The 27,610-nt window shown below is 45.1% G+C and overlaps 1 protein-coding gene across 1 annotated transcript in view; it reads left to right on the top strand.

Moving 5' to 3' along the window:
- Positions 1 to 27,330, top strand: part of FBXO32 (F-box protein 32) — a 38,796-nt gene extending 11,466 nt beyond the window's left edge. The window contains exons 2-9 of the mRNA XM_079984454.1: positions 1,963 to 2,075; positions 3,449 to 3,498; positions 4,581 to 4,673; positions 14,397 to 14,490; positions 17,093 to 17,277; positions 17,392 to 17,574; positions 18,809 to 18,952; positions 21,215 to 27,330. Coding sequence (XP_079840580.1) covers positions 1,963 to 2,075; positions 3,449 to 3,498; positions 4,581 to 4,673; positions 14,397 to 14,490; positions 17,093 to 17,277; positions 17,392 to 17,574; positions 18,809 to 18,952; positions 21,215 to 21,304 — 952 coding nt within the window. The 3' untranslated portion in view covers positions 21,305 to 27,330. The remainder of the gene's footprint in view (positions 1 to 1,962; positions 2,076 to 3,448; positions 3,499 to 4,580; positions 4,674 to 14,396; positions 14,491 to 17,092; positions 17,278 to 17,391; positions 17,575 to 18,808; positions 18,953 to 21,214) is intronic.
- The last annotated feature ends 280 nt before the right edge of the window (positions 27,331 to 27,610 follow it).

Below are 27,610 nucleotides of genomic sequence, written 5' to 3'. Positions count from 1 at the left end.
ACAGAACTCAGCAACTCAGCATTTTGGCTAATCTACTTTATTTACATATAAACCCACACAGAGCACTGCAACATGGCTCCCTCTCTCTCTACCATCAGACAGCAAAGAGCGAGAACAAAGGACAATAGTCCCACTTCACGGAACACAGTAACACAAACATCCTGTCTCCGTCACTTCCCACTCGGTGGAGTCAAAACATACACCATCATGTGATAGACAACAATCCCATGACTGCAATCACAGAGCAAGAATTCTAACACTAAGTTTCTGAGATAATATATAGGAGCATCTTTGGGTGTCTTCCTGGATTGGTGAGACTTGCCTAATGGCAGTGCAAAATTGAGCCTTCTGCCTTGTGGCCCAGTCTTGTGAAAAGCTCTTCCAACAGATTCAGCCAGTTTCTTCAGTACTTTACAAAGTAATTTATACCCAGACCCTCTTTTTTCTACTGACCCTCAATGTGTATATATTAGGACCCACCTTATTTCTATGATTGTAAGTTGTTTTAAACTGCTTTTAGTACTGTGTTTTAATGCTATGAGCGTGGGGTGAGGGATGGATAAATGTCAGCAGCAGCAGCAGCAACAACTTCTAAACATTTGGTGGGAAGCTTCCTTGAATTGGAGGGTGATCTTCTGAAGTGTGGAGCCTCTTGCACTCAGTGGAGGCCCCATTGGAGTGAACCCTGCAGTGGCTCCCTGTCTGTGGAATGCTCTCCCTAGGGAAGTTCGCCTGGCGCCTTCATTACACACCTTTAGGCGCCAGGCAAAAACATTCCTTTTTAACCAGGCCTTTGGTTGATCTGTTTGGCATCCTATACCCTTTTAAAATGTGGCTCTTTTCTGGGAGTGGGGTGTTATTGGGTTGTTGTTGTTCTGATTATATATGTTGTGATCTTTTCTGTGAACCGCCCTGAGACCTCCGGGTATAGGGCGGAATATAAACTCAATAATTAATAATAATAATAATAATATCAAACTGGCAGAAGGAAGCATAGGGGAAGGTAGCCTCTCTGGGTGTTCTAGGTGGGGAATTCCCAGAGAGCAGTTGACGTTGGTCGTTACAAGGCTGCTGCTGCTCACTGCCTTTGATGATCTCACCCACATAAGTGACAGGACCACAAACCAGAGCCTCACATGATATTCTTAAGGTGTGGGAGAAGGAGGAGATGTTTCCTCAAGTATTCAAAACCCAAATTTTATGGAAGGGATCTGTTCTTCCTGGTGTTGCTGGACTGCAACTCCCACCAGCAATATAGGAGCAGCGGTCCAGAAATTTCTGGACAGCTGCCTGGAGAGATGGTCGAATTTGTCCATTTTGGTTTCTCTGCGTTTCCTCCTTTTTCCCAGTCTTAAATTCTGTTCTTCACATTTCCACATCAACTTGCATTTTTTTTTTTTAAAAAAAAGAAACCTGTTTGAAAATTCACCGGCATTTTAGAGTGACTCTCTCCTTCACATAGGCAGGTTTGTGTGCAATTTTGCCTACTAGACACATTTTGGCAAAAGCCATTTCCCCGAACGTAATACATTTTTGTATGTTAAATTGCACTCGTGTGCATTTTGATGTACACTTCGCCCCAGCATATGCATTTTTGCACACATTACTTGGCTGGAAAACCACGCTGCAAAATTCAGAGAACTGTGAATCTTGGAACCTGGTTCTGTTGTGCTTCTCGTATTGTTTCAAAAAATGTGAATTAGGTAGAGCCAGCTTTCAATGTGAACTGGATCGAATTTCTCTTCCATCCCTAGTGCAGGTTCCCCAACCCTGCTTTTAGAAAGTAGATCTCTTTGAACTGGACCCAAAAGTTAATAGGCTGCTGAGGCAATCTTGTATCATATATTGACTTAACTGTTGGTGTTCGTACTCCAGACTCCTCTTAATGGAGCTGGGGAAGAGATTAGTCAGATTGCAGAAGAGATTAAACCTTTTCCCTTCATTTTCTGGTCTCATCTCCAGTTACTGCCGAAAAGAGGACTACAATAAGGAGAATATTTTGAATAGCATGAACTGTGATGTTGCTGTGAAGAAGAGAAAGAAGGACCAGCTGAACAACAAGACAAAGATTCAGTGTAAGGCTGGGGAGATTTTTTTATTTTAATAACAATAAACAGCTGTGTTTGGAGAGGGGGTGGGAGAAAACCCAAATTTCTCGCTCAGTGAATTGACCTCTGACCCTGGATAGGCTTTGCACTTTTGCTTTGACCCTTAGCCGGAGAACTTGGATCCGTTGCAATGTAGAATCTTATGCCTGGGATCTTTCCTCTGTGTTTATCACTTGTATTTGGTGTGGGGGGGAGCAATCTGTTTCCAACTTCTCCCCCCCCCAGCCCACTTGGCAGGTACATAACCCCACAGCTTGAACCAGTCCCCTTCCCCACTGTTCTTTAAACATGCACCCCCCAACCACAAGATGGTGTCTAAAACCAGATGGGGGAGAGGGAATAAAACCATTCACTTGAACCCTTTCAAAGTGGGGGACTCCCTTTCTAATCAGACTGCCCAGAGCAGCCTTTCTCAACCTGTGGGTCCCCAGATGTTGTTGAACTACAACTCCCATCACCCCTAGCTAGCAAGGCCAGAGCTCAGGGATGATGGGAGTTGTAGTCCAACAACATCTGGGGACCCGCAGGTTGAGAACCGCTGGCCTGGAGTCTTATTTAATGGCTCTTATCCAGTTGCAGTGCTGTGCAAGGATCCCCACTTGCGCAATGGGACTTTCCCCCCACTCTCCTTGGCCCCACATCCTCCCCAAATCTCTCAGGGGTTGGGGGAATTCCAGAAAATACATTGGGGATGTATTTGAGGAGAAGAGAGGAGATGGCCCCTTGTGGAAGCGGGAATCCTTGTGCTGGCGGTATGATTATTTAGTGCTGTGTTGGATATGTGCCAGTGTTTCTGCAATTCCTGAGAGAGCTAAATATCTTCCAGCTTTGAGCTTGGCTTAGGGAGGGTTGACTCACCATAGAGGTCAAAGCTTTTGCGCCTACAGCCCAGAGTGGGTTCCCAACACACCATGCCGAAAGAAAAAGTGCTTCCAAAGACTCATGGTCTGCCTTTGAGGAATCCCAAAGCCCTGCCACCTCTCCTGTTCATTATTATTATTATTTTGTTCTTGTTAAAATGTAAGCACCAATGGGAATTCTGCAGCTAAGGTGTTGCCACAGGGAATGCCCTCTTCTAGGCCACTCCTCCTCTCCAAATTTTGAGGGCAGGGGAACTATCAAGAAGGCCCTCTCTGCCAATCTAAACACCCCAGAGGGTCTGTGTGGAAGGATGTGGTGGTCTTTACGATTTGATCCATTTGATCTCATTCGTCCATGAGACCTGATGTAACCCAGGGTGGTGGTGATCGTTGGCAACCAATGACAGACTGAAGCAAATTGAGGCGAGGGTCATAATTTGCATGGCTTTAAATCAAGAAAATGTGGTTTCATTTCAACAGATTTTCACCAAGAAAAGTGGATTTATGTGCACAAAGGAAGCACGAAAGAGGTGAGTATCCCTTATTACATGAAACATAGTAGCCTTGCTCAAAATTGTTATTTAAAACTGCCTGAAATAGCCCACTTTGCTTCCATTTACCATAACCAAAATGTCTTAGGGCTGAGTCAATAATCATTCTTGGCATGTTCTGGGTCATTTCTCAACAAACCTAAGTATGAGTAAAGGTAGAAGCGAATGTGGCCCGTTGCATCGTATTTCGACTTTTGACTTGGCATATCTAGAGAACTGTCCACTGCAAGGAGATTACAACTTTACCAGTTCAGCCCAGAAACACATTATTCTCTTGGTGCCTCTGGATTGTCTTTTTATATCCTATTTGCTAAAATTATAGATAATCTGTTTAAGGGTTCATCTGCACTCCTGCTTGACCCGTGCAAGGGGTTTCCTCCTTGTCCTGCTCCTTTCCCAGCGAAAACCTGCTATTGAGCTCTATATCGGAGCAATCGTGAGTCCAGAGAAACCCCAAATTGCTGTTTGCTCCAATTGAGCACTAAAGAGTGGTTTTCCCCAGGAAGGGAGCAGAGGAACAAGAGGAAGTGTGGATATGCCTTAAGTTAATGGACACTAGAGGCTGATGCAATGGCACCATAGCTCAGTTGAAGAGCTGCGTGATCTGCTTGCAGAAGGCCATGGGATCAAATCCTGCAGTCTCCAATTACATGAATATGTAGAAGGTTATGCAAAAGATCATTCAGTATCTGAGATCCTGGAGGGCCATTTCCAGTCGGAATGAACGATACTGGGCTAAGAGGACAAATAATGTCACCCGCTATAAGGTAGCTTCTATTTCTGGTTTGACTCAGAGAGAAGATAAGTTTATATCCAATTCTCCAGATGTGGAGCTTGAAAGAATATCTCTGCCCTAGGAATTCTTGGACCATATTAAGGTGTTGGGAGGCGGGCACAAGCGCTTGGTCAATCTCTGGTGAGGCCAACCAATTCCTTTGGAATCCAAACTCGGCCTGTAGTGTTAGTTTTAAGAGCATGCCGCTACTGCCTCTGTTCCAGATCCTGAGTACAAATGAATCACTTGTGGTATTCCTCTCTTTCTCCACCCTCCCTCCTCTCAGCGACATGGCTATTGCACTCTTGGAGAAGCGTTCAATAGGCTGGATTTCTCAAGTGCCATCTTGGACTCGAGGAGATTCAATTACGTTGTCCGGGTGAGTGTTCACCAACGGCTTGCACCGCTGAATTGTTAAATCTAACTGCGACTTTCAGGTAATCCAGGGGCGAGACAGAAAAAAACCTGTGTCTGCATAGCATAGCCTTTTAAATTGTGTTTTTCTTTTTAAGAGTAGTCTCTTTGATTTTTGTGGACACCATCCTCGATTTAAGATCACCAGTGTGCGCTTCAGACAAACTTCGCATGTGTTGAGTCTTAACTGAATTGCCACAGCCTACAATTTAAAAAGGGACGCGAGTAGCGCTGTGGGTTAAACCACAGAGCCTAGGACTTGCCAATCAAAAGGTTGGCAGTTCGAATTCCCACAACGGGGTGAGCTCCCGTTGCTCGGTCCCTGCTCCTGCCAACCTAGCAGTTCGAAAGCACATCAAAGTGCAAGTAGATAAATAGGTACCGTTCCAGTGGAAAGGTAAACAGCGTTTCCATGCGCTGCTCTGGTTCGCCAGAATCGGCTTAGTCATGCTGGCCACATGACCCGGAAGCTGTACGTCGGCTCCCTCGGCCAATAAAGCGAGATGGGCGCCGCAGCCCCAGAGTCGTCCGTGACTGGACCTAATGGTCAGGGGTCCCTTTACCTTACAATTAAAAAAAATATCCATTGCCACTTAACTCCATCCTTTATAACCCCTCCACTGCTTTTTTACCCATTTGTAGTATGTACCCAGAGTCGTCCGCGACAGGACCTAATGGTCAGGGGTCCCTTTACCTTTAGTATGTACCTAGTAGCTGAGGGTCAAACTCCATGGTTCTAGTTAACAAAAGCTTTTGCCCGTAAGAAACTGTGTTAGTCCTTAAGGTCCACAAGACTTTCTCTTGCCTTTTGCTGCAACAAACTTAACATGGCTACCCCCTGGAATTTAAAAAAAAATATTCCTTTCTTTTTGTGTGTTGCGTGAACACAACAAAGTTGCTTACAGTGGAGAACTGCACAATATATACCAAGCAGGCAATTTGCTCCCCCCTTGTCTGACTGGAAACTTGCCATGATACATCTTGGTGTCACTCTGACTCCTAACTCTTCAGTTCAACTACTGCCATTTTTCACTGACATGTGATCTTTTTAAAAATTGAGTTGGCAGAACAACAGGAAGGGCATGGCGTTTTAGGAAACAGCTTGCCCTCCACCTGCTTTTCAGATCAGAATTGAGCAGAGAAGATTGGCTTTGATGTAATAAGGGAATACACCAGCCTTTCCCAATCTAGTGCCCTCTGGATGTGTTGGACTGCAACTCCTATCAGCCAGCAAAGCAATAATCCTGCCTTACATCTGTCTCTGCTATTATTATTATTATTATTATTATTATTATTATTATTATTTTATTTATACCCCGCCCATCTGGCTGAGTTTCCTCAGCCACTCTGGGCAGCTTCCAACCGAATATTAAAAACAATACAGTGTCAGACATTAAAAACTCCTAAACAGGGCTGCCTTCAGTTGTCTTTGAAAAGTAAAATAGTTGTTTATCTCCTTGACATCTATCTGGTGGGGGAGCGTTCCACAGGGCAGGCGCCACTACCGAGAAGGCCCTCTGCCTGCTTCCCTGTAACCTCACTTCTCACAGCAAGGGAACCGCTAGAAGGCCCTTGGCGCTGGACCTCAGTGTCCGGGCAGAATGGTGGGGGTGGAGACGCTCCTTCAGGTATACAGGACCGAAGCCGTTTAGGGCTTTAAAGGTCAGCACCAACTCTCTCTCTCTCTCTCTCTCTCTCTCTCACTCTCTCTCACACACACACACACACACACACACACACTACTTCCACTGCGGTTTGAAAAGGTACCGTCCAGAAATCCAGTTTCTTAATTCTCCAGAAGATTAATTTCTCTGTACAGTGGCACCTTGCTTCTTGAACTTAATCTGTTCCGGGAGTCCATTCAACTCCCGAAACCGTTCGAAAACCAAGGTGCGGCTTCCGATTAGCTGCAGGAGCTTCCTGCACACAAGTGGAAGCCGTGTCCAAAGTTTGGCTTCCGAAAAATGTTCGCAAACTGGAACACTTACTTTCGGGTTTGCGGTGTTCGGGAGCCAAGCCGTTTGAGTACCAAGGTGCCACTGTTTTCAGATGTATAGGCTGCCCCAAAGAGCCCTCAAAATGGCTTAGAAAACAATTTTTTAAAAATATTAAAACAGCAGCAGTCATAAGAAACAGAATAATATAGGAATAGATAAAAATTAAGCTGCAGGGGAAAGTTCAAACAACATTAAAAAATAAAATTGAGGACAAGATTAGCGGCATGTAACGTGTGGAATGGATCTTCGTTTTTCCGAAGTCCTTTATTTTTCTCCGCACTAAGATTAATACATGTAGAAATTGCACCATTTAAGAATTCATAAAAGCGTGTGTTTCTCCAGCCAATCCTCTAACTTCCTGGAGCCTCGGATACTGAGTGGTACCTAGAAGCTGAAAACTCTCTAATTCAAACTGGCTGTCGGTTTGGCAGGGAGAAAACGAAACCTTCCATCCAAGCACCGCAACTCAAACAAGAACACTGTGCTAAAAATGAATTGATCCTATCAGCCAAGTCCCTGGTGAATAATAGCTCACGTCATAAATACCACATTAATGGCTGAGCTGTGTGTGTGTGTGTGTGTGTGTGTGTGTCTGGAAAACCTCTGCTGTGCCTGGAGTCATTCACTTGCAAGGCAGAAGAAGAAGCAAATGACTGCTATTTTGTGACTAGTGACCCTCCTTTGGCTCAAGCCATGTCTATGGGACTCCCGGGCTGTCTTTAGCTGTTGGGCCAGAGGGGGCGGGGTTTGGCGGGGGGGGAGGCATAGTTTTAAAAGGAGCAAAGTTCTGGCACTTTTCTGATGCTTCTGGTGCAATTTGAATAAGGAGTATGATTTGGAGGAATGCAAATGGTTGCAAATAGTTGATGGTTTTATCTTTTTGCAAAGCACTTTGAAGTTTCTCTCTCTCTTTTTAAACAATCAAGTAATGTATAAATTTTATGAAATAAATACATTCCCCACCCACCCCACAACTAAAAGCTGCTTCTATATATCTGTATCTGTATCTATTTCTATATCTGCATACTTAGAGTTCATGTTTGTTGAGCAGGGCAATAGAGAACAGTCCATGCAAGATTTTACCACTTCAAACATGTGTCCGTCAAGTTGCATGCTTAAAAGCATTCTTACACAATTTCCCTGTGCATTAATAGCAAACGTATATCTTAAAAGGCCATATTGCAGGTGTTAATATTGTGCAGCTTGAAGCAGCTGGATGCATGAAAACTGACTCCTTTTGGAATAAAACTTTGTCCAGACCCATTAGATATTACTCAAAACTTTACTTGCAGAACTTTCTTCAAAAGAGAACAAAAGCAATCAAAGATATTTGCAAATAATTCCATCGGACACATGCCTTCCAAGGCATAGGTTTAGCATCTTCCTAGGAATAAAATAACGTATAATCAGAGCTGAGAAACATAGCTCTCTTTCACACAGGTGTCATTAGCCTGCATTCCAGCCCCAAGGCTGTTGAGCTCCTGGAGTGATTCATTTGCACCTCCTTCTTTCCCCCCTCGGAGCCCGGGAACAAAAGACAAAGACCATCTCCCCAAGATGGTAATTTGCAATTCACTACCTCTCATGTGATCTAAGGTTATACACTCACGTGTTAGCTAGCAGAGAACAACAGTAGTTAATTATCAAACCATCTAGGAGCTCGGAGAGCTTAATGGAAAATCCACATGTTGAAGCCTTCAGTAATACACACAGTCATGCTCCATTTCAGTGTGAATTGAACAATTATACTTAATAGGCCGGACTAAAAGATGAAAGCCTGTTTGGCGAGGTAATCACACCTCCATTGGTGCCTCTCCTGTTTTGAGTCCTAGAAATAAAGCCAGTTAGTTAGAATGGAAACCACTTTATTTGAACCTGAGCCCGAGTGTATCCTTTTCTTTCCTTCCTCCCCCTGCCCTGCAAAACTGTTCCGTTTCAGACAGCTTTGCTCGCTGTCTGGGGTGTTATGTACAGGCAGATGACAGTGACAGATTCCTTACTCTAGAAGAATTTGCCGTGTGATGCGCTCTTAAGCAATGTTCTGCAAGCGCTCACTCGCCCGCACCTCAAAAGAAGGAGAAAGAATGTGTGTCTTAATTTACAAGGGGAAATCCAACAGAACTTATTCCAGAGGTGTTGTGTTACGGGGAGAAGGTCCTGGCTCACTTTTTGTTTACACGCAGGCTAACACCATTCGCTGGAGGCTCCAGCCACATACCCCGGGATCCTGTGGGCCAAATTGGCTTCTACAGTTTTAGGACAACAGGGGCAGAGAGCCTTTTCCATAACAAGGCTCACATTCCCATTTGGACAACTTTCTGGGCACCGTGTACCAGTGATGGGTGGGGCCAGAGGCAAAAGAAGACAATGTATGGAGGCTTTATCTAGCAGAACACAATATTTGCTGCAATGATCATACAGGATATAAAAAGGTAAAGGGACCCCTGACCATTAGGTCCAGTCGTGGCCGACTCTGGGGTTGCGGCACTCATCTCGCTTTATTGGCCAAGGGAGCCGGCATACAGCTTCCGGGCCATGTGGCCAGCATGACTAAGCCGCTTCTGGCAAACCAGAGCAGTGCACAGAAACGCTGTTTTCCTTCCTATTTATCTACTTGCACTTTGACGTGCTTTCGAACTGCTAGGTTGGCAGGAGCAGGGACCGAGCAACGGGAGCTCACCCCGTCACGGGGATTCGAACCGCCGACCTTCTGATCGGCAAGTCCAAGGGTCTGTGGTTTAACCCACAGCGCCACCTGCGTCCCCATACAGGATATAAGATGGGGGGGGGGAATGTTGTTTTCATAGAATCAAAGAATTATAGTTGGAAGGGACCACGAAGGTCATCTAGTACAACTCCCCCCCTGCATTGCAGGAATCATTTGCCCAGTGTGGAGCTCGAATTCACAACCCTGTGATTAAGAGACTCATGCTCTACTAGCTTTTGTTTAAGGTACCCCTTTATACTCTCTTGGGATTTGGTGAACTTGGAAGTCTTAGTGTCTTAAGAAAGTATGCTTTTTTTAAAAAAAAAAACTATAACATTTACTAATAAAATATCATTGAGTAGAAGCAGAAAGAACATTAAACGGTCCCAGCAAATTTAGAGATCTTTCTGTGATATGCAAAAGTAATTGAGGAGGCTCCCCTTCAAAGCCAGGCTGCCATGGCTAAAAAAAGCCCTTTCTTGTTTTACTGCTCACCTAATTTCTGATAGCTGCGTACCTGGAAAAGGACCTCAGGTGGTGATCTTGGGGCTTATCTACGCCTACCTTTTGCACTAATCTTTCTAGGCATAGGTCTGGGCTTTAAATATCCTTGTCTGAGCACCACCCCTTTGCCCCCCCCCCTTTCTGCTCCGGAGCTTTCCCCACAAAAACCTGCTCTTTAAAGCTGAATCGGAGCAAACAGCAATTAGGTTTTTCCACGACTTGACATTTCCTCCCGATTCAGCTGTAAAGAGGGGATTTTCACAGGGGAAGCTCTGGAGCAAAAACAAAAAAAAGAGTGGACACTTGGGACGAGGAGCGTGGACTAGGCCTGGAAAGAGCAGAGAAAATGTAAGTGTGAATAAGCTCTTAGAAACCCAGGCATGTTTGTGTGGGGTCAGGATTTCCTGGTACCAAGCCATATAGGACATTTCCCCACCCCACAATCTTAAGGTCTAAAAGGTTAATTAAAAAACACCACCACAACACCACCATTCTTGGAGCAGCTTCAAATGCCAAGCAGGCCATGTACCACAGTTCCCCAGGACTTTTTGTTGATTTCATAAAACGTATACACTGCCGGATTGTTAAAAATCCTTAGTTTACAAAAAAAAGGCCAAGCAATAAAATTAACAGCTAAGCAAAATGAACAACAAATTAAAACATTCAAAAAGTAAAAATGGCAATAGACTTAAGAAACAGATTAAGACTCTCATCAGCTTTCTAAACATCCAGGTAGTCTTGTGTATACAGTGGTACCTCGGGTTAAGCACTTAATTCGTTCTGGAGGTCCGTTCTTAACCTGAAACTGTTATTAACCTGAGGTACCACTTTAACTAATGGGGCCTCTTGCTGCTGCCGTGCCTCCGGATTTCTGTTCTCATCCTGAGGCAAAGTTCTTAACCCGAGGTACTATTTCTGGGTTAGTGGAGTCTGTAACCTGAATTGTCTGTAACCTGAAGCGTCTGTAACCCAAGGTACCACTGTACAAAAATGTTTTTAGGCGGTGCATACAAATGAAGGCACCTGCCTGAGATCAGTAGGCAGGGAGTTCCAAAGTGTAGCTGGCATATCCAAGAATCTCCTGACGAGTCTGCTGATTCTCCAGAGAGGAGGAGCAGTGTTCTGCTTTCTACTTATTCAGCTCCAGCACCAAGTCAGTGTGTCAGAGAGAGAGAGAGACTGAGTGTTACAGATCGTGTATAGAGATAAGGTTGCTGCTAAGAGCAGCTGCAGACACTCAGTGCAGCATTCATTTATGCTTAGACCTATTTAGCTCTGTATATAGTTTTGTATTATAGTTGTAGTTATAGAATAAAAGAAGATATTCTACAGAGCTGCTCTCCGAGTCGTGTGTAAACTGCCAGACTCTGCTATACTCTGCTGTGCGACGACTGTATTGTGGAAGTGAATCCGGTGCTCACAACTCTAAGCTGTGAGTCCACAGCACTTTGACCTGCTCCTGTCTTAAAAGGTGGTCTCTGGAAGTGCTACCCAGCTCGCCTAGCCCAGTCGGGGTTGAAGTGCATGAGTCCAGTTGGTGATACTGGCTCAAAGGCGATGCTGACAATAGATGCAGAACAGGTGTTGTGTGGCACCTGTAATAGTGCTGATTCCTCTGATCAAGGAATTTGATTGGGCATGCATGGGGTGAGGCAGTCTGGCAGGTAAACAGGCCCCAAGTTGTGAAGGGCTGTACCACATGAAAGTGTGATTTCGTGTTTGAAAGCATCTCAATGTCATGTGCTTGTGTATCACTCCGCTTGTCGTGTCTGTGTGTGCGATTAGTTAGCACATCAGGAGCTATTTGAAAAACGCACACCTGTGTGCATATTCATGTTTTGTTTTTTTAAAACTTCCCCTGAAATGGTGAGTCATAGAAATGAAGGCGATTAGCCGGGGTTAGACGGCTTAGCAAATTAGCCAGGGCTCCTTCCCCACCCCGGTCTCCCTTGGTTTTTCTACCAGTCATGTGGCCACACGCAAGGTATTAATAGAACACTCACGTAGGAGAGCCATCTGTTGGCGTTCAAAGTTGGCCGGGGAGATAAACAGACGGGTGGATCAGTCACCCTCGGCCACTTCCCCGCCTTGAGCTGATAGTCACACGGTGGTGACAGCGCTGTGTAAGAGGAGAGAGCAGCTGAAGCGATCTCCTTCTCCTCTTCTTCGCCTCCACGCCCCCCCCCCCTTTTCCTCCTTGTCCCATGTGTTCTGGCTTTATAGAAAGGCGTTGATAAGTGCAAACAAATTCTTATCATTCTTCCCACTGGGCAAAGCACTTTTCAACCCATGACTTGATGTGTTTTATCATTATAACATGGTCAGAATTTCCTGGCTGGGTTCATGACAAGTCCAAACTGCCTGGCGTTGTTGTTGTTGTTCCAACGACGGAGAGCAAGGTGACAATTCATGAACAGGACATGGGGTTTTGGGGGGCGTGAAGGTATATTGCATCTGCACATGCAGGTTCCTTTTAGCTCTTGCAGCAGAGATCTTGCATGTTTGACACTGGCTCAAATCCTGAGTTACGTTAACATGGGGAGGGAACTTACCTGTTCTCTGTTTTCCACTGCAACTACCTGTGCCTGCAATAGCATCTCTAGAAGGTTAGAAGAGAGGGGAAATCCCTTCTCACTAGGGATAAGTGAATCAGTCAAGTACATTTTCTCATCGTAGGTTCATATCTCCACACTTCCAAACCAGTTTTTGCGAGTTTTGTTTTTTTCCCTTTAAAAGGTACTTGTGGAAATTCACCAGCATTTTTAGTGCCTTACACAGCTCAGGATCTCAATACCTTAAGGACTGCCTCTCCCTATACAAACTGACCCAGACCCTGCTCTTCTCATCCGAGGCCCCTCCCTGAGGGGTTCAGAGGGTGGCAACATGAGAATGGACCTTTTCTGTGGTGGCTCCCCATCAGAGGAATGCTCTCCCCAGAGAGGCTCGCCTGGTTGCATCGTTACATGTATTTAGGTTCCAGGCAAAAACATTTCTCTCTACCTGAGGCCTTTAGCCATTGAATAACCTATGCCCAGGTTGAAGGTGTTGGGAGGGGCTGTTATTTTGATTATTCAAAGTGTTGGTGCTGACCTTTAAAGCCCTAAATGGCCTCGGTCCTGTATACCTGAAGGAGTGTCTCCACCTCCATCGTTCTGCCCGGACACTGAGGTCCAGCTCCAAGGGCCTTCTGGTGGTTCCCTCACTACGAGAAGCCAAGTTACAGGGAGCCAGGCAGAGGGCCTTCTCGGTAGTGGCACCCACCCTGTGGAACACTCTCCCATCAGATGTCAAAGAGAAAAATAACTACCAAACTTTTAGAAGACATCTGAAGGCAGCCCTGTTTAGGGAAGCTTTTAATGTTTAATAGGTTATTGTATTTTAGTGTTCTGTTGGAAGCCGCCCAGAGTGGCTGAGGAAACCCAGCCAGATGGGTGGGGTATAAATAAATTATTGTTGTTATTATTATTATTATTTTAGTTTATTTTAGTTTAGTTTTATTTATCATATTACTGTCCATTACTATGCTTTGTTTTATGTTTTTGTTATGTTCCATAAAATGTTTTTAATGTTGTACACCACCCTGAGGTATTTTATTAAAAGGTGGTGTATAAATGTTGTTGTTAACGTTGTGGATTTCTCCCAATGGGCACACTTTTTAATGCAGTTTGGGCCAATACACACATTATTGCACACTCCCTGTGTCACAAGACAAATGAGAGGACCTATCACCATCTATGTTGTGCAGACCTGAATGGGGACGGCAGACACCAGCAACGTATCTGCATCTGATCTGTGCTGGCAATGTGTGCATGCCCTACTGAATCAGGACTAATATCTTCCATTGCCTTGAAGGCCTGACCCTTGGTCCTCCAACTGAGTTTACATATTATCTCACCGCATTTGCTCATAACAATCCATTGCTATACTTGTCACTCCCTCCACATCCTGTTGCATTTCCTGCTGTGAAATTCAGATTGCAAGCTGTCAGGGGGCAGGGACCCTGGTGTGCATGAAGTTATGCTTAGTGCTATAGCAAATATGAAAGGATGTTTCGGAAACGAGTGTGTCCCCCAAGGTTTTTTTTAATGTAGCTGGTCTTGGAGGCTGCAGCTGAACCACAAAATATAGTTGCTTGCTGTAGCAAAAGCAATTGCCCACATCGCTCTTTGTGGTTAAGATGCTCCCATGTTCAGCAAAGCAGCTTAGATGACCACAATCTATTTTTCTCCTCTGCTGTCAGTTTTAATGACTTGGCTTAGTAATTAAGCCAACGAGAAGAGGCAGAAAGATTGCTATCGCTTAAGCTGCTGCATCTGTCTTTCCTTTCTGGCTCTCTTGTCTATCTATCCATTCCCTCCCTCCCTCCTCCAAAAAGAGAGAGAGAGAGAGTCAAGCAACAAACAAGCATCTGAACTGTTTTACTGTGCATCACATGACCAGGAAGCTCTTTAAGGCTGAATGTCTTTATTTTTATCCACAGCTGTTGGAGCTGATAGCAAAGTCTCAGCTAACGTCACTGAGCGGAATTGCCCAGAAAAACTTTATGAACATCTTGGAAAAAGTAGTGCAGAAAGGTAAAGGCAACAGGCGGGGAGGTACAAACCTAAGGTTACCAACTTCACAAGCAATAGGCTGTGGGTTCCTCCAGATAAGCTATTTGTTGAACATTTGATTTGTTCAACTAGAGGTCATTCAATGATGAACATTCGTCCTGGTTTGTTCGTGCGATGGCTATGTCTTCCCTTATTCATCCCACACTTCTCAGTGCATTTCCGCAGAGCCAGAGTGTTGGATGATGACCTGAGAGACCATGGTTCAAATCCCCACTTGGCAGTGTTAGAAATTAGCCGGGAGCCAGGCGTGTTTTGCACCTGGCGCAGGTCCAGTTTGCGACCATGTGGAGATCTCAGGATGGTGACTGGGGAAAGCAAAATGTCAAGAGAAGGATCTGAAATATTTTCCTTGAAGCTTGAGTTTGTTTTGTCTGGATGGTTTTGTTTGATGTTTTAATGTGTTGTAAACTGCTTTGAGATAAAACGGGGTAGAAATTAGATGGGTAATGATCATCATCATCATCGCACTGAGGGGGAAAATGGCACCTAGACATTACATTGGTGACTCAACCTAGGTTTAAAATGCCACTTGGCAATTAGATTATATATCTGAGTTGCCATCTCGTAGCCTAACCTACTTCACAGGGCTGTTGTGAGGGTGAACTGGGGAGGAGGAGGAGGAGGAGGAGAACCATGTACACCACATTGAGCTCCTTGGGAGAAAAGATGGCATACAATTATAATAAATAAAAATAAAATAAATTTCCTAACTCTGAAAAAGTCCAGTACAGTGGACGCTCGGGTTGCGAACGTAATCCGTGCAGGAGGCACGTTCGCAACCCACAGCGCGTGTCTGCACATGTGTGGGTTGCGATTTGGTGCTTCTGCACATGCGCAAAGCACCGAAACCCAGAAGTAACCCGTTCTGGTACTTCCGGGTTTGGCGCAGTGCGCAACCCGAAAACACACAACCTGAAGCGTCTGTAATCTGAGGCATGACTATATTTGTTGAGCTAGGGCAGCAGAACACTTTTGTCCACTTCAATTGCACAAAGCTAAATTTCCAGTATGCGCTTGGATCCCTCCCGCAAAATACTGAGTTCAGAGGTGGCCTCGTATAGATCCCATAGAAGCCAGGTCTGGCCCATGTCGTTTTGCTGCATGAAGCAAAGGATTAAGATGGCAACTCTCCCCATTCTAAGCCCAGAAGCCTACCTGACTGGCTGATGAATCCTGGGCACTATGTATTTGAAGCAGTATCATACCACTTTAAGTAGTCATGGTTCCCCCAAAGAATCATGGGAGCTGTAGTTTAAGGATGCTGAGAGTTGTTAGGCTCTACCTGTTCCTCTCTCACCAAGTTCCCTGGTGAGAGGTTTGGATAATTAAATGTGAGGAGAATCAGAACTTACAGGGTTAAACAGTTCTGTGTGACGTCTCACATTCTGAGGCGTGGTTATATTCACATACGGGAATCTTTCTTTGTGTGTGAGTTTCCTTTCGTTTTTGGCTGAGAGGCGAGAGGATGTCCGCTCTCTCACCGGGCTGAGTTACGATGTTTTTCTTCTCATTAAAAGACTGTTGGAGATTAGCAAGAAGCCTGCATTCAGTCTGATTTATTATCCACACACAAGGCAACAGTTTCTCCCGCTGCTGAACTCCGCTAGGACTATGCTAAGAGAGCTAAGGAAGCTTACGTTTTCTATTGGCACGGACGTACATCGGCGCAGCAGAAGCGTACTGGGCGCCATCTTATCTAACATTAAATCACTCTGGGAATGGTTGCCCTGTAAGAGGTAATAAGGAGCTGCTTAACAGCTCTCAGTACATTAAACCACAGTTCCCAGGATTCTCTGGGGGAAGTCATGACAGTTTAAAGTGCTGTGCTAGCGCTTTAAATGTATAGTGCAGATGGGGCCCTTACTTAGTGCTGATACCTCCACTACAGGCTCGCTTAGGATGTTCAGGGCCAGAAGTGTGGGGTGCACATCTGTTTTTTATGGACAAGGGAGTTTAGGAGGAATGGTTTTGGAATAGCCATCCCCTGCTGTCTGAGGTGGAGCCACATCTGGCTCTAGTCAAAGGACAAGAAGCCAAGGGTCGGCAAGGCTTACTGGGCATGGAGTGGATCACTCCTGCAGAGATCCTCCGTGGGCCGGACCAGTCCAGCGCGACACCGGAAATCACATCTGCGCATGTCCGCGACACCAGAAACTGCTTCTGCAGACGCCAAAAATCACGCCTGCACAAAAGCGATTTTTGGCATCTGGGCATGCGCAAAAGCAACTTCCGGCACCGTGGATATGCACAGACGTGATTTACGGCGTCTGGGCATGCGCAGAAGCAGTTTCCAGAGCCACAAAAGAGAATCCCCTTGCCGTGCTGCGCCGGTTTAGTGCAGCGTGTGGGGACTCGCCGAGCAGGCAGCTCGGTTCAGGGGCGGCTCGTGGGCTGGTTAAACGGCCTTTGTGGGCTGCCTCCGGCCCATGGGCCTTAGGTTGCTGACCCCTGCAATAAGCAAACATGGTCTCACTGCTAAGAATAGAATGTGTGCTTCTTTAGCGTTTTTCATCATCTTTGTGTCTCAATTCACCCCTTCTCTTTTCTTTTCCTATTCAAAAAGTCTTGGAGGACCAGCAGAATATCAGGCTAATCAGGGAATTGCTGCAGACTCTGTATCTGTCTCTGTGCACTTTGGTCCAAAGCGTTGGCAAGTCTGTCCTGGTTGGCAACATCAACATGTGGGTCCATAGGATGGAGACGATTCTTCACTGGCAGCAGCAGCTGAACAATATCCAAATCACCAGGGTGAGTGGAGTATCCTGCCTTGTTTGTTTTCTTGTCGAAAATGTTGCTTCTTGCTCTTTCACGAAGCTCTTTTCACACCTTATTTTTTTGCACGCTCTGTCTTTTCCCTGCCAGCCTGCCTTTAAGGGCCTGACTTTTACAGACCTGCCCTTGTGTTTGCAACTGAACATCATGCAACGCCTGACAGATGGGAGAGACCTGGTGAGCCTTGGGCAAGTAGCTCCAAGTCTTCAGGTGCTCAGTGAGGACCGGCTGCTGTGGAAAAAGCTTTGCCACTACCATTTCACAGACAGACAGGTAATAATAATAGGCTGCTGTAATCTTGAAACTATGGGGAGAGTGATGATCACAGAAGCTGCAGAAATACTGAAAATAAGACCAGGGTTTTGTTTAGTTTTACTGCCCAGCCGTGAAGCAGAAGAAATTAGGCTTTTAAAGGCGAACCTGTGTAACTCAGTTTCTGAAACAATACGTGAACCAGAGCATAACCATCTTGCAAAAATCACACTGTTCTGAATTTTGCTGTTCAGCTCTTCAACCAAACAAATGTTCGCAGAAATGAATGTGTTAGTGACGGTAACATGCAGAGTTGCATTGCATTAGTAAAAAACTGCTTTGCAAAAAAAGTGTAAATGAGTCAAAATTGCAGATAAAAGTGTGTGTGTTAGGCGAAATTAGCACTTACACGCTGATGGACTTTCAGGAGGACTTTTAAAAAACAACAACACACACACACACAAACGAGAAAACTTTGATGTGAATAACTAAACTTAAATATGGAAATATGAGCAACCTAACTTGACAGATTAGTCCATCCATACTGCCCAGACTAGTCTTGGGTCTTGAAGGTACTTGCCAGCTTTCTGCAAAATTCCTGAGAGCATGCCTGTACCATTCTTAAGTCCTATGGTGGGGATCCAAAGAAACAAGATATCTGCATTTTCTGCCACCAAAGAGACAAGACCCCACTCATTTGAAAAAGCGGCTTGCTGCAGAACTCACCACGAAAAGCTCCTGAATTTCCCCCCTCCTGCGTAGGATCTGCTTCAGATCCTAGTTTATATCCTATGCTGAACAATTCTCACCATTGAGCAGGCAGCAGCCCTAGTTTTATCGATCTGAATTTATGTAAATTTTACTACTATTCCTGTCTCCTACTTATGCCACACTTGGGTGTTTAATTTGCTTGGTTGTGGCTTATATTCTCTCTTGGGGGGGGGGGTCTTGGATTTGCCTGATCCTCATTTCACTGTTGTGTGGCTCATAGGAGAATAGGAAGCTGCCATATACAGAATCAAATCATTGGGAACCACCCAGCTCTGTACTGCCTATGAGGATTGCCAACAGCTCTTTGGGGCTTCATTCAGGGTCTCCCCCAGCCAAATCTGCAGATGCCAAGGATTTGAACCTGGGACTTTCTGCATGCAGAGCAGGGGCTCTCACTGAGCTGCGGCAGCTGCCCTAAACTAGCCAATCCTTGGACAAATTTCCCAGGCCTGTGATTCCATTGTGGGACTTTCTTACGTTTCAGATCCGTAAACGGCTAATCATGTCGGAGAAGGGGCATTTGGATTGGAAGAAGATGTATTTCAAGCTTGTGAGGTGCTACCCAAGGAAGGAGCAGTACGGCGATTCTTTGCAGCTCTGTAGACACTGCCATATCTTGTCTTGGAAGGTAGGTGGCCAGTCCCAAATCCTCTTAATGGCTGGAGGTTTAAGCTTGGGGCAGAGGATATGTTGCATGGACTGCAATTGCAACATCTCACTTGAAGGGTCTTAAAGCTTGAGCTCTTGGACTCTGGGTGGAATTCAGTGCTGCACTCTCCCAACTGTTCTGCTTGCTAGATGACACGATCTCTCCTCTTCTCCTCCTCCACGCATTGTTCTGAAGGTTCTCCTGACTTTCCACCAGAGCCAGTTTCATGGAGGTGCAAGAGCCCCATTGCATGAGCATAAGTCCTTGCACAGGGGCTGGTTAGGTGACTCCTGTCCTCTGGTTTCTTTGCCTAGTCCGCAAGATGTCAGTCGCTTTCACAAGCCATTCCTTGGTGTTACAACGGTGAAAGCGTTTCTGTTGGGTGGAGATCTCAGCCAGGTGATAAACTGAAAGCTAGGCAGATCAGTGTGAGCTGGCAAACCCTGCCGTGAAATTCTACTCAATATTGATCCAGAGTATATTCCAGTGTATAGTTAACAGAGTAAAAACTTAAACACGTTGCAGGATTCCCCATAAATAGACAATTAATATTTCATCCAGCAGAGCTTTATTGCTACTGAAGGCAAATGAGTAGCACAAATTCAATACATTCAGGATTGCCACTGTCCGTAAGAAATCCACTTGCAGTGGAATTAAGTTAAACTTACAATAACTTATAGTAAATCTAAACCTTAACACTTAAGCATACTATGTACAGAACACCACACCAGAAAGAAAAGAGATCGAAAGAGAAAGTGAAACCCAGGCTCCTTCTGGCCTTACTTTGATAGTCAGCATGACCTTGACAAGAAGAGATAAGAGACTACAGTGGTACCTCGTGTTATGGACGGGGTCCGTTCCGGAGGCCCGCCCATAACATGAAAAGCCCGCAACTCGAAGCACTGCGTCTGCACAGGTGCGAAGCACGATTCAGCACTTCTGCGCCTGCGTGAGCGGCAAACCAGGAAGTAACTCATTCCGGTACTTCCGGGTTGCCGCAGGATGCAAGTTGAAAACACGCAACCTAAAGCAGACGTAACATGAGGAATGACTGTAGTTTAAGGCAGCTGTACTGAGCTTCTCTGAAGGAATAACCCAAACATCATGAACTGTCTGCTTGTTTCTTTCACACAGAGAAGCTTCCAGAACCTCTTGAATGAAGTAGAATAGGAAAGATTGCTACACATCAAATCAATACTTTCTGCACTAAACGGTGACAGTCCCCACCATACATTTAAGCAGTCTTATATCACTTTAAGAACTGTAGTTTATTAGGGGTGCTGGGAATTGTAGCTCTGCGAGGGGTTTCCTGACTCCTCTCAGCATCCTTAAACCCACGTTTGTTGCTGTGATGTAGGCGGAATAGCCCACAATGACAAGGTTTGGTGCACTTCCTAAAACTTAAAGACCATGGTGGGGAAAAGGGAAGCTGTGGGCATGCAGCTGTTGTTGGAGTCCAAGTCCCATCAGCCCCGGCCAACATGGCCAATGGCCTGGGATGATGATGGTGATAATAATATTAATTAATTTTTTATTTATACCCCGCCCTCCCTGGCCAGGGCCGGGCTCAGGGCAGCTAACACCAAATATAAATTACAATAAAACGTAGTAGAAAAGAAAAACAAACAGTTAATTAAAATACAGCTTAAAATGCAGGTAGTAGTAGCCCATAAATCAGGTAAATAAAGGGAAGAAACATCAGATAGTCACCCAAGCCACCTATCCACCCTGGTCCTACATGGCCCAGCAAAAAAGCCAAGGGAAAATTTGTATACCAAATCCCATATAAGGGGTCAGAGTGAGTCTAAGCCGAAGGCCAGGCGGAACAGCTCCGTCTTGCAGGCCCTGCGGAAAGATGCCAAATCCTGCAGGGCCCTAGTCTCTTGTGACAGAGCGTTTCACCAAGTCGGGGCCAGTGCTGAAAAGGCCCTGGCCCTAGTTGAAACCAATCTAACCTCCTTGAGGCTCGGGATCTCCAAAGTGGTGGTGTTCCAGGCATACCAGGCATACCAGGGGAGGTGGGTCCCGTAGGTACAAGGGTCCTAGTTCCCCATCTCTGATGCATGTGGACCAACAGCCACTTGTACTACGTTGACAGCATGAGTGACTTGGCTGAGCTTGCAGCTTGTGCCTCCAGCTGCAGCAGCAAAACTCCCCTTGCTGCAAGTCGCTAAGCTACTTTACAGATATGCCATCAACATTGGTACCATCTCTATACAACCAGATTTTCTTCCTTTTCAGGGCACCGATCATCCATGCACGGCTAACAACCCAGAAGGCTGCTTGACTTCTCTCTCACCCCAGGACTTCATCAACTTGTTCAGATTTTGAATCCCCAAGTAATTTCACTGTGTAAATATTTTGCTATTCTGATGGGACACTTTATACTGCCGAACAGGCCTGCTCAACCTGTATATTGTGTGTAAATATTACGGCTTTGGAGTTCCTGAGTCAAGAGGACAAGAGGATTTTAGGAGGCGAAGGGAGTCATGATTCAGTGGCATTGAACTCTTTTTGAGAATATGGCCTTCCAACTGAACTGATAAATGTGTAAACACTGTAAATATATGATGCTTTGTAAGAATCTGAGTGCAAGCAACTGGGGAGAATCCTTATTCTGCTTAGGAAATTCAAATTTGTTTTGTTTGTTTTTTTTGCATCCGTTTGAAATGTCTCTGGTTTCAAAGCCTAGAGAAATTAAACACCATGATTAGGCTAAACCTGTTGAACTACTTCCCACTCTGGGTTTTGTTTACAATAGATATTTATACCGATGACATTTTTAGAATCGGTAGCTTACAAGGGCATAGCTCCTTTAAGATAAAATGAAAATCAATGTAAAATGTACACCACCACACCATTTTCTACCTCTGAAAAGCTTTGCAGCCAACCCGATATGCAATGTGAAGCGTTTGTACTTTGTAGAGATTTAAAGGGGGGGAGTTGATGGCAAAAGTAGACTTAACTCCTTTTTTGTTACTGCTTAAGAGTCTGCTTGCTCTTTCGTTCAAAAAGCCTGGTTCTCAGAAATTTGGAAAGGCTCCAGCAGAACAGTGGGCCTGTTGTGATTGCTGGTAAAACAACAAACATGAAGAGCTAATGCTGGAGATTCTGGTTGGTGTGCCACATCACATCGGCCCTGTGTATTTTCTAGAGGCCTGCTGTTGCTGTTGCTGTTCTCAATCTCTCTCCAATACAGTGCCCAAATTCACATGTCACACTGAGCCCAAACTGGCTTAGCATGAATGCTTGGGTGTGGGAGCGGAGATCGCAGCTGCATTGCTCCTCCGGAGTCGTTCAGCTGCTGTACTGAACTAAACCATAGTTTGGATTAGCATGTCTTCCAAACCTAGTCTTATGGCTAAGCTCTGTCCAGACCAAGCATAGGCAAACTCGGCCCTCAGTTGTTTTGGGACTACAACTCCCATCATCCCTAGCTAACAGGACCAGTGGTCAGGGATGATGGGACTTGTAGTCCCAAAACATCTGGAGCGCTGAGTTTGCCTATGGATGGTCCAGACTAACCACAAGCTGTATCCTAAGGTCTGCTCTGTGGTTTACAGCTTACGGGTTGTGTGGAAGAGCTATACCACAAGCCCGGGTTCAGGCAACATGCGCAAGCAAGCCATGGCTTAGCTCTCAGCGCGATGGAGCAGCAGAATGACCAGGGAGGAGCGGAGCTGCAATGTCACCTCCAGCACTGGTTGACTTTGCGTATGTACAAATACATTGTGCTGTGAAAGTGGTGTAGCCAGCCTTGCTTTTTGCAAAGAGACGTTCGCTTGTCTGTTCTTGGGCAAGCTCTGATGTGCAATACATTCTGCTATGTAGGCTTTAAGCTCTGTGGAGCTTGAATGTGGAAGATCCACTCTTTGGCTGGTGCCTGTGAACCCACCTCCTCCTTCCCACACACCCCCAGAACAAATTTGCAACTTCCACATCACCTGCTCTCAAACTGTAGATCCCGCTGGGATGGGATTAAACCTGAGGCTTTCTGTTTGCAAAGTGGATGCCCCTACCACTGCCCTTCTCCTTCCTTGCAGAACCGGCCCAGTATTAAATTAATTGCAGGAGAAACACTAACACTCCACCAAACGTGAAGGACTTGCCTCTGTCCCCCTAATAAGTGTTGATGTTGGATTCTGCGAAGTGTGTGGCCTGGAGAACTGTAGATGAGCTATTACCTTTTGCTTGAATAAGACCACAGGCAGGTGTGTGCATTAAGAATGTCTAAACCCCCATGAGGCACATGTATCTGTGCTTAGCCTATGTTGGTACCACACATGGTTTAATAAAGGGAACAGCTGCACTCAAACAAGCTACATTATCCAAAGAACCAACATGGCGAAAGTTGCCCTGTGTCGTGTGAAAACATTTCTCCTTTGGAGCTGCTGCTCCTATATACTGTATCGGGTTTGGTGCTGAAACACACGAGAAATTCCTCGCACAGGGATGTAAAAGATTTCAAATAATCACGATCATTTTATTGGTATTATTCAAAGCAGTAAACCAAAACAAAGGTACAGTCTGACAGCAGGGTACGTGCATAAAATACCCCTTTTTTTTTTTTTTTTTTGGCTAAGATTTAATATAGAAGCACATTTTTTTAACGACGCTAAGGGTTGTTCAGGGGCATTGCTGGAGCCAGGAAGTTGCGGAAATGAAGTGAGGTTGGAACAGGGAAGTGAGAGCAGAGGCAGTGGTGGTGGTTGATGTGAGGAGTTGGTATAAGTTGTTATGGAACTGATGCATTTGCCATGTGGTTTTGTCTTTCAGGAAATGAATTTAGCATCCTATATAGTTTAGGAGGGTAGATGATGGGTCTGAGTGTAAGCAGAAAGTGGCTTTTGGTGTTCAGATGATGTGTGAATGAAAGAGGGTGGAGATTCAGTGGTCCCTTAGATTGAATGGGATGTTGTCCCACCAACATCCTGTCTTCTCGCAGCCCATTCCAACTCCTTTCTTACTTGCATCCACTAGCTATCGGCTTCCTCCTCCATGGTCTCAGCATTGCCATGAACTTAGTAGCGGGGAGGATGGGGGCAAACCTAGAATGAGTTGGCTGTGCCTGTCATGGGCTCTGGCGCCACCTACTGTTGGCCTCCCTGCCTTCTGCCCTACCAGTACCAATGGGCGCCAACGACCACTAAAGGGATTGCTTACATTTATGTGCCGATTCATTTTTATTATGAAGCCCATTAAAATAAAAATGGTAGGGTAACATTTCTGGACCTATCAAGCATTTCCTACATCCAAACTAGCCTCTGGCAAACAAATTCCCCTGGTTTATATTAGGATAGGACTTTTTTTGATTTTTATGAAATGTGTGAGTTTTATACTAGAGAAGCACTTATTCCACCCGTTGTTTGGGGGAGTTTTGTACGCACCTTGTATATATTATTGTTTAGCTATTGGATGAATCAGAATCTCTTTCATGTGTCGAAAAACATGCATGCAGGTGACCAAAATCCCTCCATGGCACCTCAGGTCATTTTGGGAGCAGTTTGGTTGGCAAGTATGGACTCTTTGTATGACGTAAAATCAGGTGCTGGGCACCTGTAGGGTGGATACCTGTGGGTATGTAGTACTGTACAACTTCATACACCAAACTCCTCCTTGGGTGCATCCCAGCAGTTAACTAACTTTGCCTCCTTACCAGATTTATCTGACCCTGGATGGCTTAAGCTGAAACAAACCAGGATCCTTCCAAGTGCAGTTAAGTCTCTCATAAAACTGACGAGATGTTCCTGGGCTTGAAACCATCCACTTGTTGTACGGGCGGGTGAAGGGGGAGATGTTGGCACAGATTTCCGTGCAACCTGTCGCAAGGCTCATTTTAACGACCCTTCTTGCATCTTGCCATAAACCCATCTATTTAATTGAAACCACTCCTCTCGCTAGCTGACTCGTTGGCCAAAACAATGAGTTGCTGACAATGTGATGCCTTTATGACTTAAAGTCACGCTCCTTTTTTTTTTTTTTTTTTTTTTTTTGCAGATGAGATTAGCTCTTTCCCCCTATTTTAGAAAATTTGTTAAGCATTCTGGAGTTCTGCCTGTGACATACGTGAGGCAAAATACTGACAGGGTTGTTTTTTGAACCCTTTTTTAAAAAATGTAACTGCAGTCATAAAGACGTTTTCCAACTGGAAGTGACAAAAAGCTCCTTTAGCTTTCAGATGCGGATGTGTCTGGAAAATGCCCCCTTCTCATTCCATCGTCAGAACCGAGTCTTATGTCTTTCGTACAGGTTTTATGTCCAACGAACATACAATTGCTGGATTTTCACCCATTGAACAATCTCTGTCTGTAATGTCTTAACTCTGGGAATGTGCACTTGGAGGAGTACTGCTGCAAAATGTGATGTAGTGTAGGGAAAACCTCGTGAAGGCAATGGGCTTGATCCTGATAACTTAAGGCCCATTGATTTCAGGGTTAACAAACTTGGGTGCACAATCCTATGGTTCCTCAGAGTGTCCCAAGGGCCATACAATATGGCCGATCTTGTATTCTGTGGGCAGAGAGGGAAATCTGTTCTTGATAGAGGGGGTTCCTCCCAGCAGCCGTGGAAAGAACTGGTGCTATTGCAGGCATAGGCAAACTCTGCCCTTCCGATGTTTTGGGACTACAACTCCCATGATCCCTAGCTAACAGGACCAGTGGTCAAGGATGATGGGAGTTGTAGGCTCAGAACATCTGGAGGGCCGAGTTTGCCTATGCCTGTGCTATTGCTTCCCCTCCCCCCAAATTGGAGCTCTGATGGTGAAGAGGACAAAAAGGCAGAGGCAAATTAGAGGAGGGGTGCCATGGGCCATTTTCCTGACATGACCTTGGGACAGTGAGGAGTTTTCACTGGCCCTTAACTGGCTTTTCTTCTTACTGGGATCAATGGGTAGGGTTTGTTCTCTTTGAGAGGATAAAACCATAGGTTTCCCTTCTGTAGAACATCCAGCAAATAGAATGACAATCTCAGTACACTTCCACAAATCTCTCCCAAAAGAATTCTCTCCCTGTTCCAGACATATTTTCCAGGCATTTCCACACACCCCCTTAACCGCAGCCAGGAATTGGGGAGCAATTTGATCCAGTTAGCATTTAAAGGCAAATTTGCCCCATTAGCAAATACCTTGAAGCAATACGTGAACCAGAACAAAACCATCTTTGGAAATTTGCACCTTTCCAAAATTTTGCAGCGCAATTCTCCAGCCAAGCGATGTGTGTGAAAATACATTCTCTAAGAGGAAATTGATTGGGGGGGGGGGTCTATGCATCTATTAGGAGAAATTAGCATGAAAATGCTGATGAGTTTTCATGAGGTGTTTTTTTAAAAAAAGAATTGCAAAATGTTGTGGAAGGGAAAGAAAACTTGGGAGAACCAAAATGGATAGATTTCTCCATCCCTCACGGGATGGAGAACAGCAACCTAAAGATACAGCCATAAGACCCTTGTAGCATTCCTACATCCAGGGGCCTCCATCCTCACGTTCAATGGATCTCTGAGTTTGTGTGTTTGGGATTAGTAGTATGTGCCACATTGGGGAAAGCCCTCAGAACCCTTTACTCCAGAATGACCTTGTTGGTTACCATCAGATCTTCTCCAGAGTACTTTGGCTGGGATTTGTGGCTGTACACCAGAGATGAGGAATCTGTTGTCTTTCAGCATGTGAAGGATGATCCAAAATCTCCTGAAGGACCACAGGTTGTCCATCCTTGAAGATGCCACGACAATGCATGTTGACATCAGCGGAGTTCACTTGCAGCCTCTGTAAAGCAGGGCTGGTAGAAGCTCTCCGTCGTTGCCTTACAGAAATGAGAATCGTTCCATTCATTCAGAATCATGCATTGTTTGGAAACGGGGGGAAAGGGAGAGGCATCCATTTGGCCCTCCGGCTCCCTCTGCCCTTTTCCCTCTCACGTACTGTCTTGACAGAAAAAAGTTATATTTCACTCTACATCATGCCAATAGGCCAGCTCAAGAATGAATTATTTTCTTTTTAAAAAACAAAAACAAAAAAAACCATGGTTTTTTTAAAAAAGAACTCCATTGCCATTAATAATATATAGCTGCCTATATTTGTCTAAAAGTGGAAACTTTACTTGTTTAAAGGAGGTTTACTTTGATGTAGCTCGATAGGGTGGTTCAGAGGTTGAAAAGCATACCTTGCTGTGTAATTGAAACCCTTTTTGTGCTAAGTATAATGGGGTGCTTGAAAATCTTTTCATATAAATGTTGCACATTCTTTTCTTGCATGTTCAGCCGTTTTTGATTTTTACAACTGTTTGGAACAAACAGCGATGTAAAAAGATTTTTTGTAAACTTTTTTGACACTGAATTATAAATAAAATGTTCAGAAATTATGAATGTTGTATTTTTCCCCCCTGTCTTTGTTTGACTCAAACTCGCCCTGGCTTGATCCACGTCCCAAGGTTTGCTTCACTCTCTTTTATCTCTCTCCCCCCTGCCATGCTCACCTAGCTATGGGGACAACTTAAATGTACCGTATTTTTTGCTCTATAAGACTCACCTTTTCCTCCTAAAAAGTAAGGGAAAATTTGTGTGCGTCTTATGGAGCGAATTCAGGCTGCACAGCTATCCCAGAAGCCAGAACAGCAAGAGGGATTGCTGCTTTCACTGTGC

The sequence above is a fragment of the Podarcis cretensis genome, assembly GCF_951804945.1.
Source record: "Podarcis cretensis genome assembly, chromosome: 7".
NCBI lineage: Eukaryota > Metazoa > Chordata > Lepidosauria > Squamata > Lacertidae > Podarcis > Podarcis cretensis.
The sequence above is the reverse complement of the archived record's forward strand: the minus strand, read 5'-3'. Positions and strand labels throughout refer to the sequence as shown.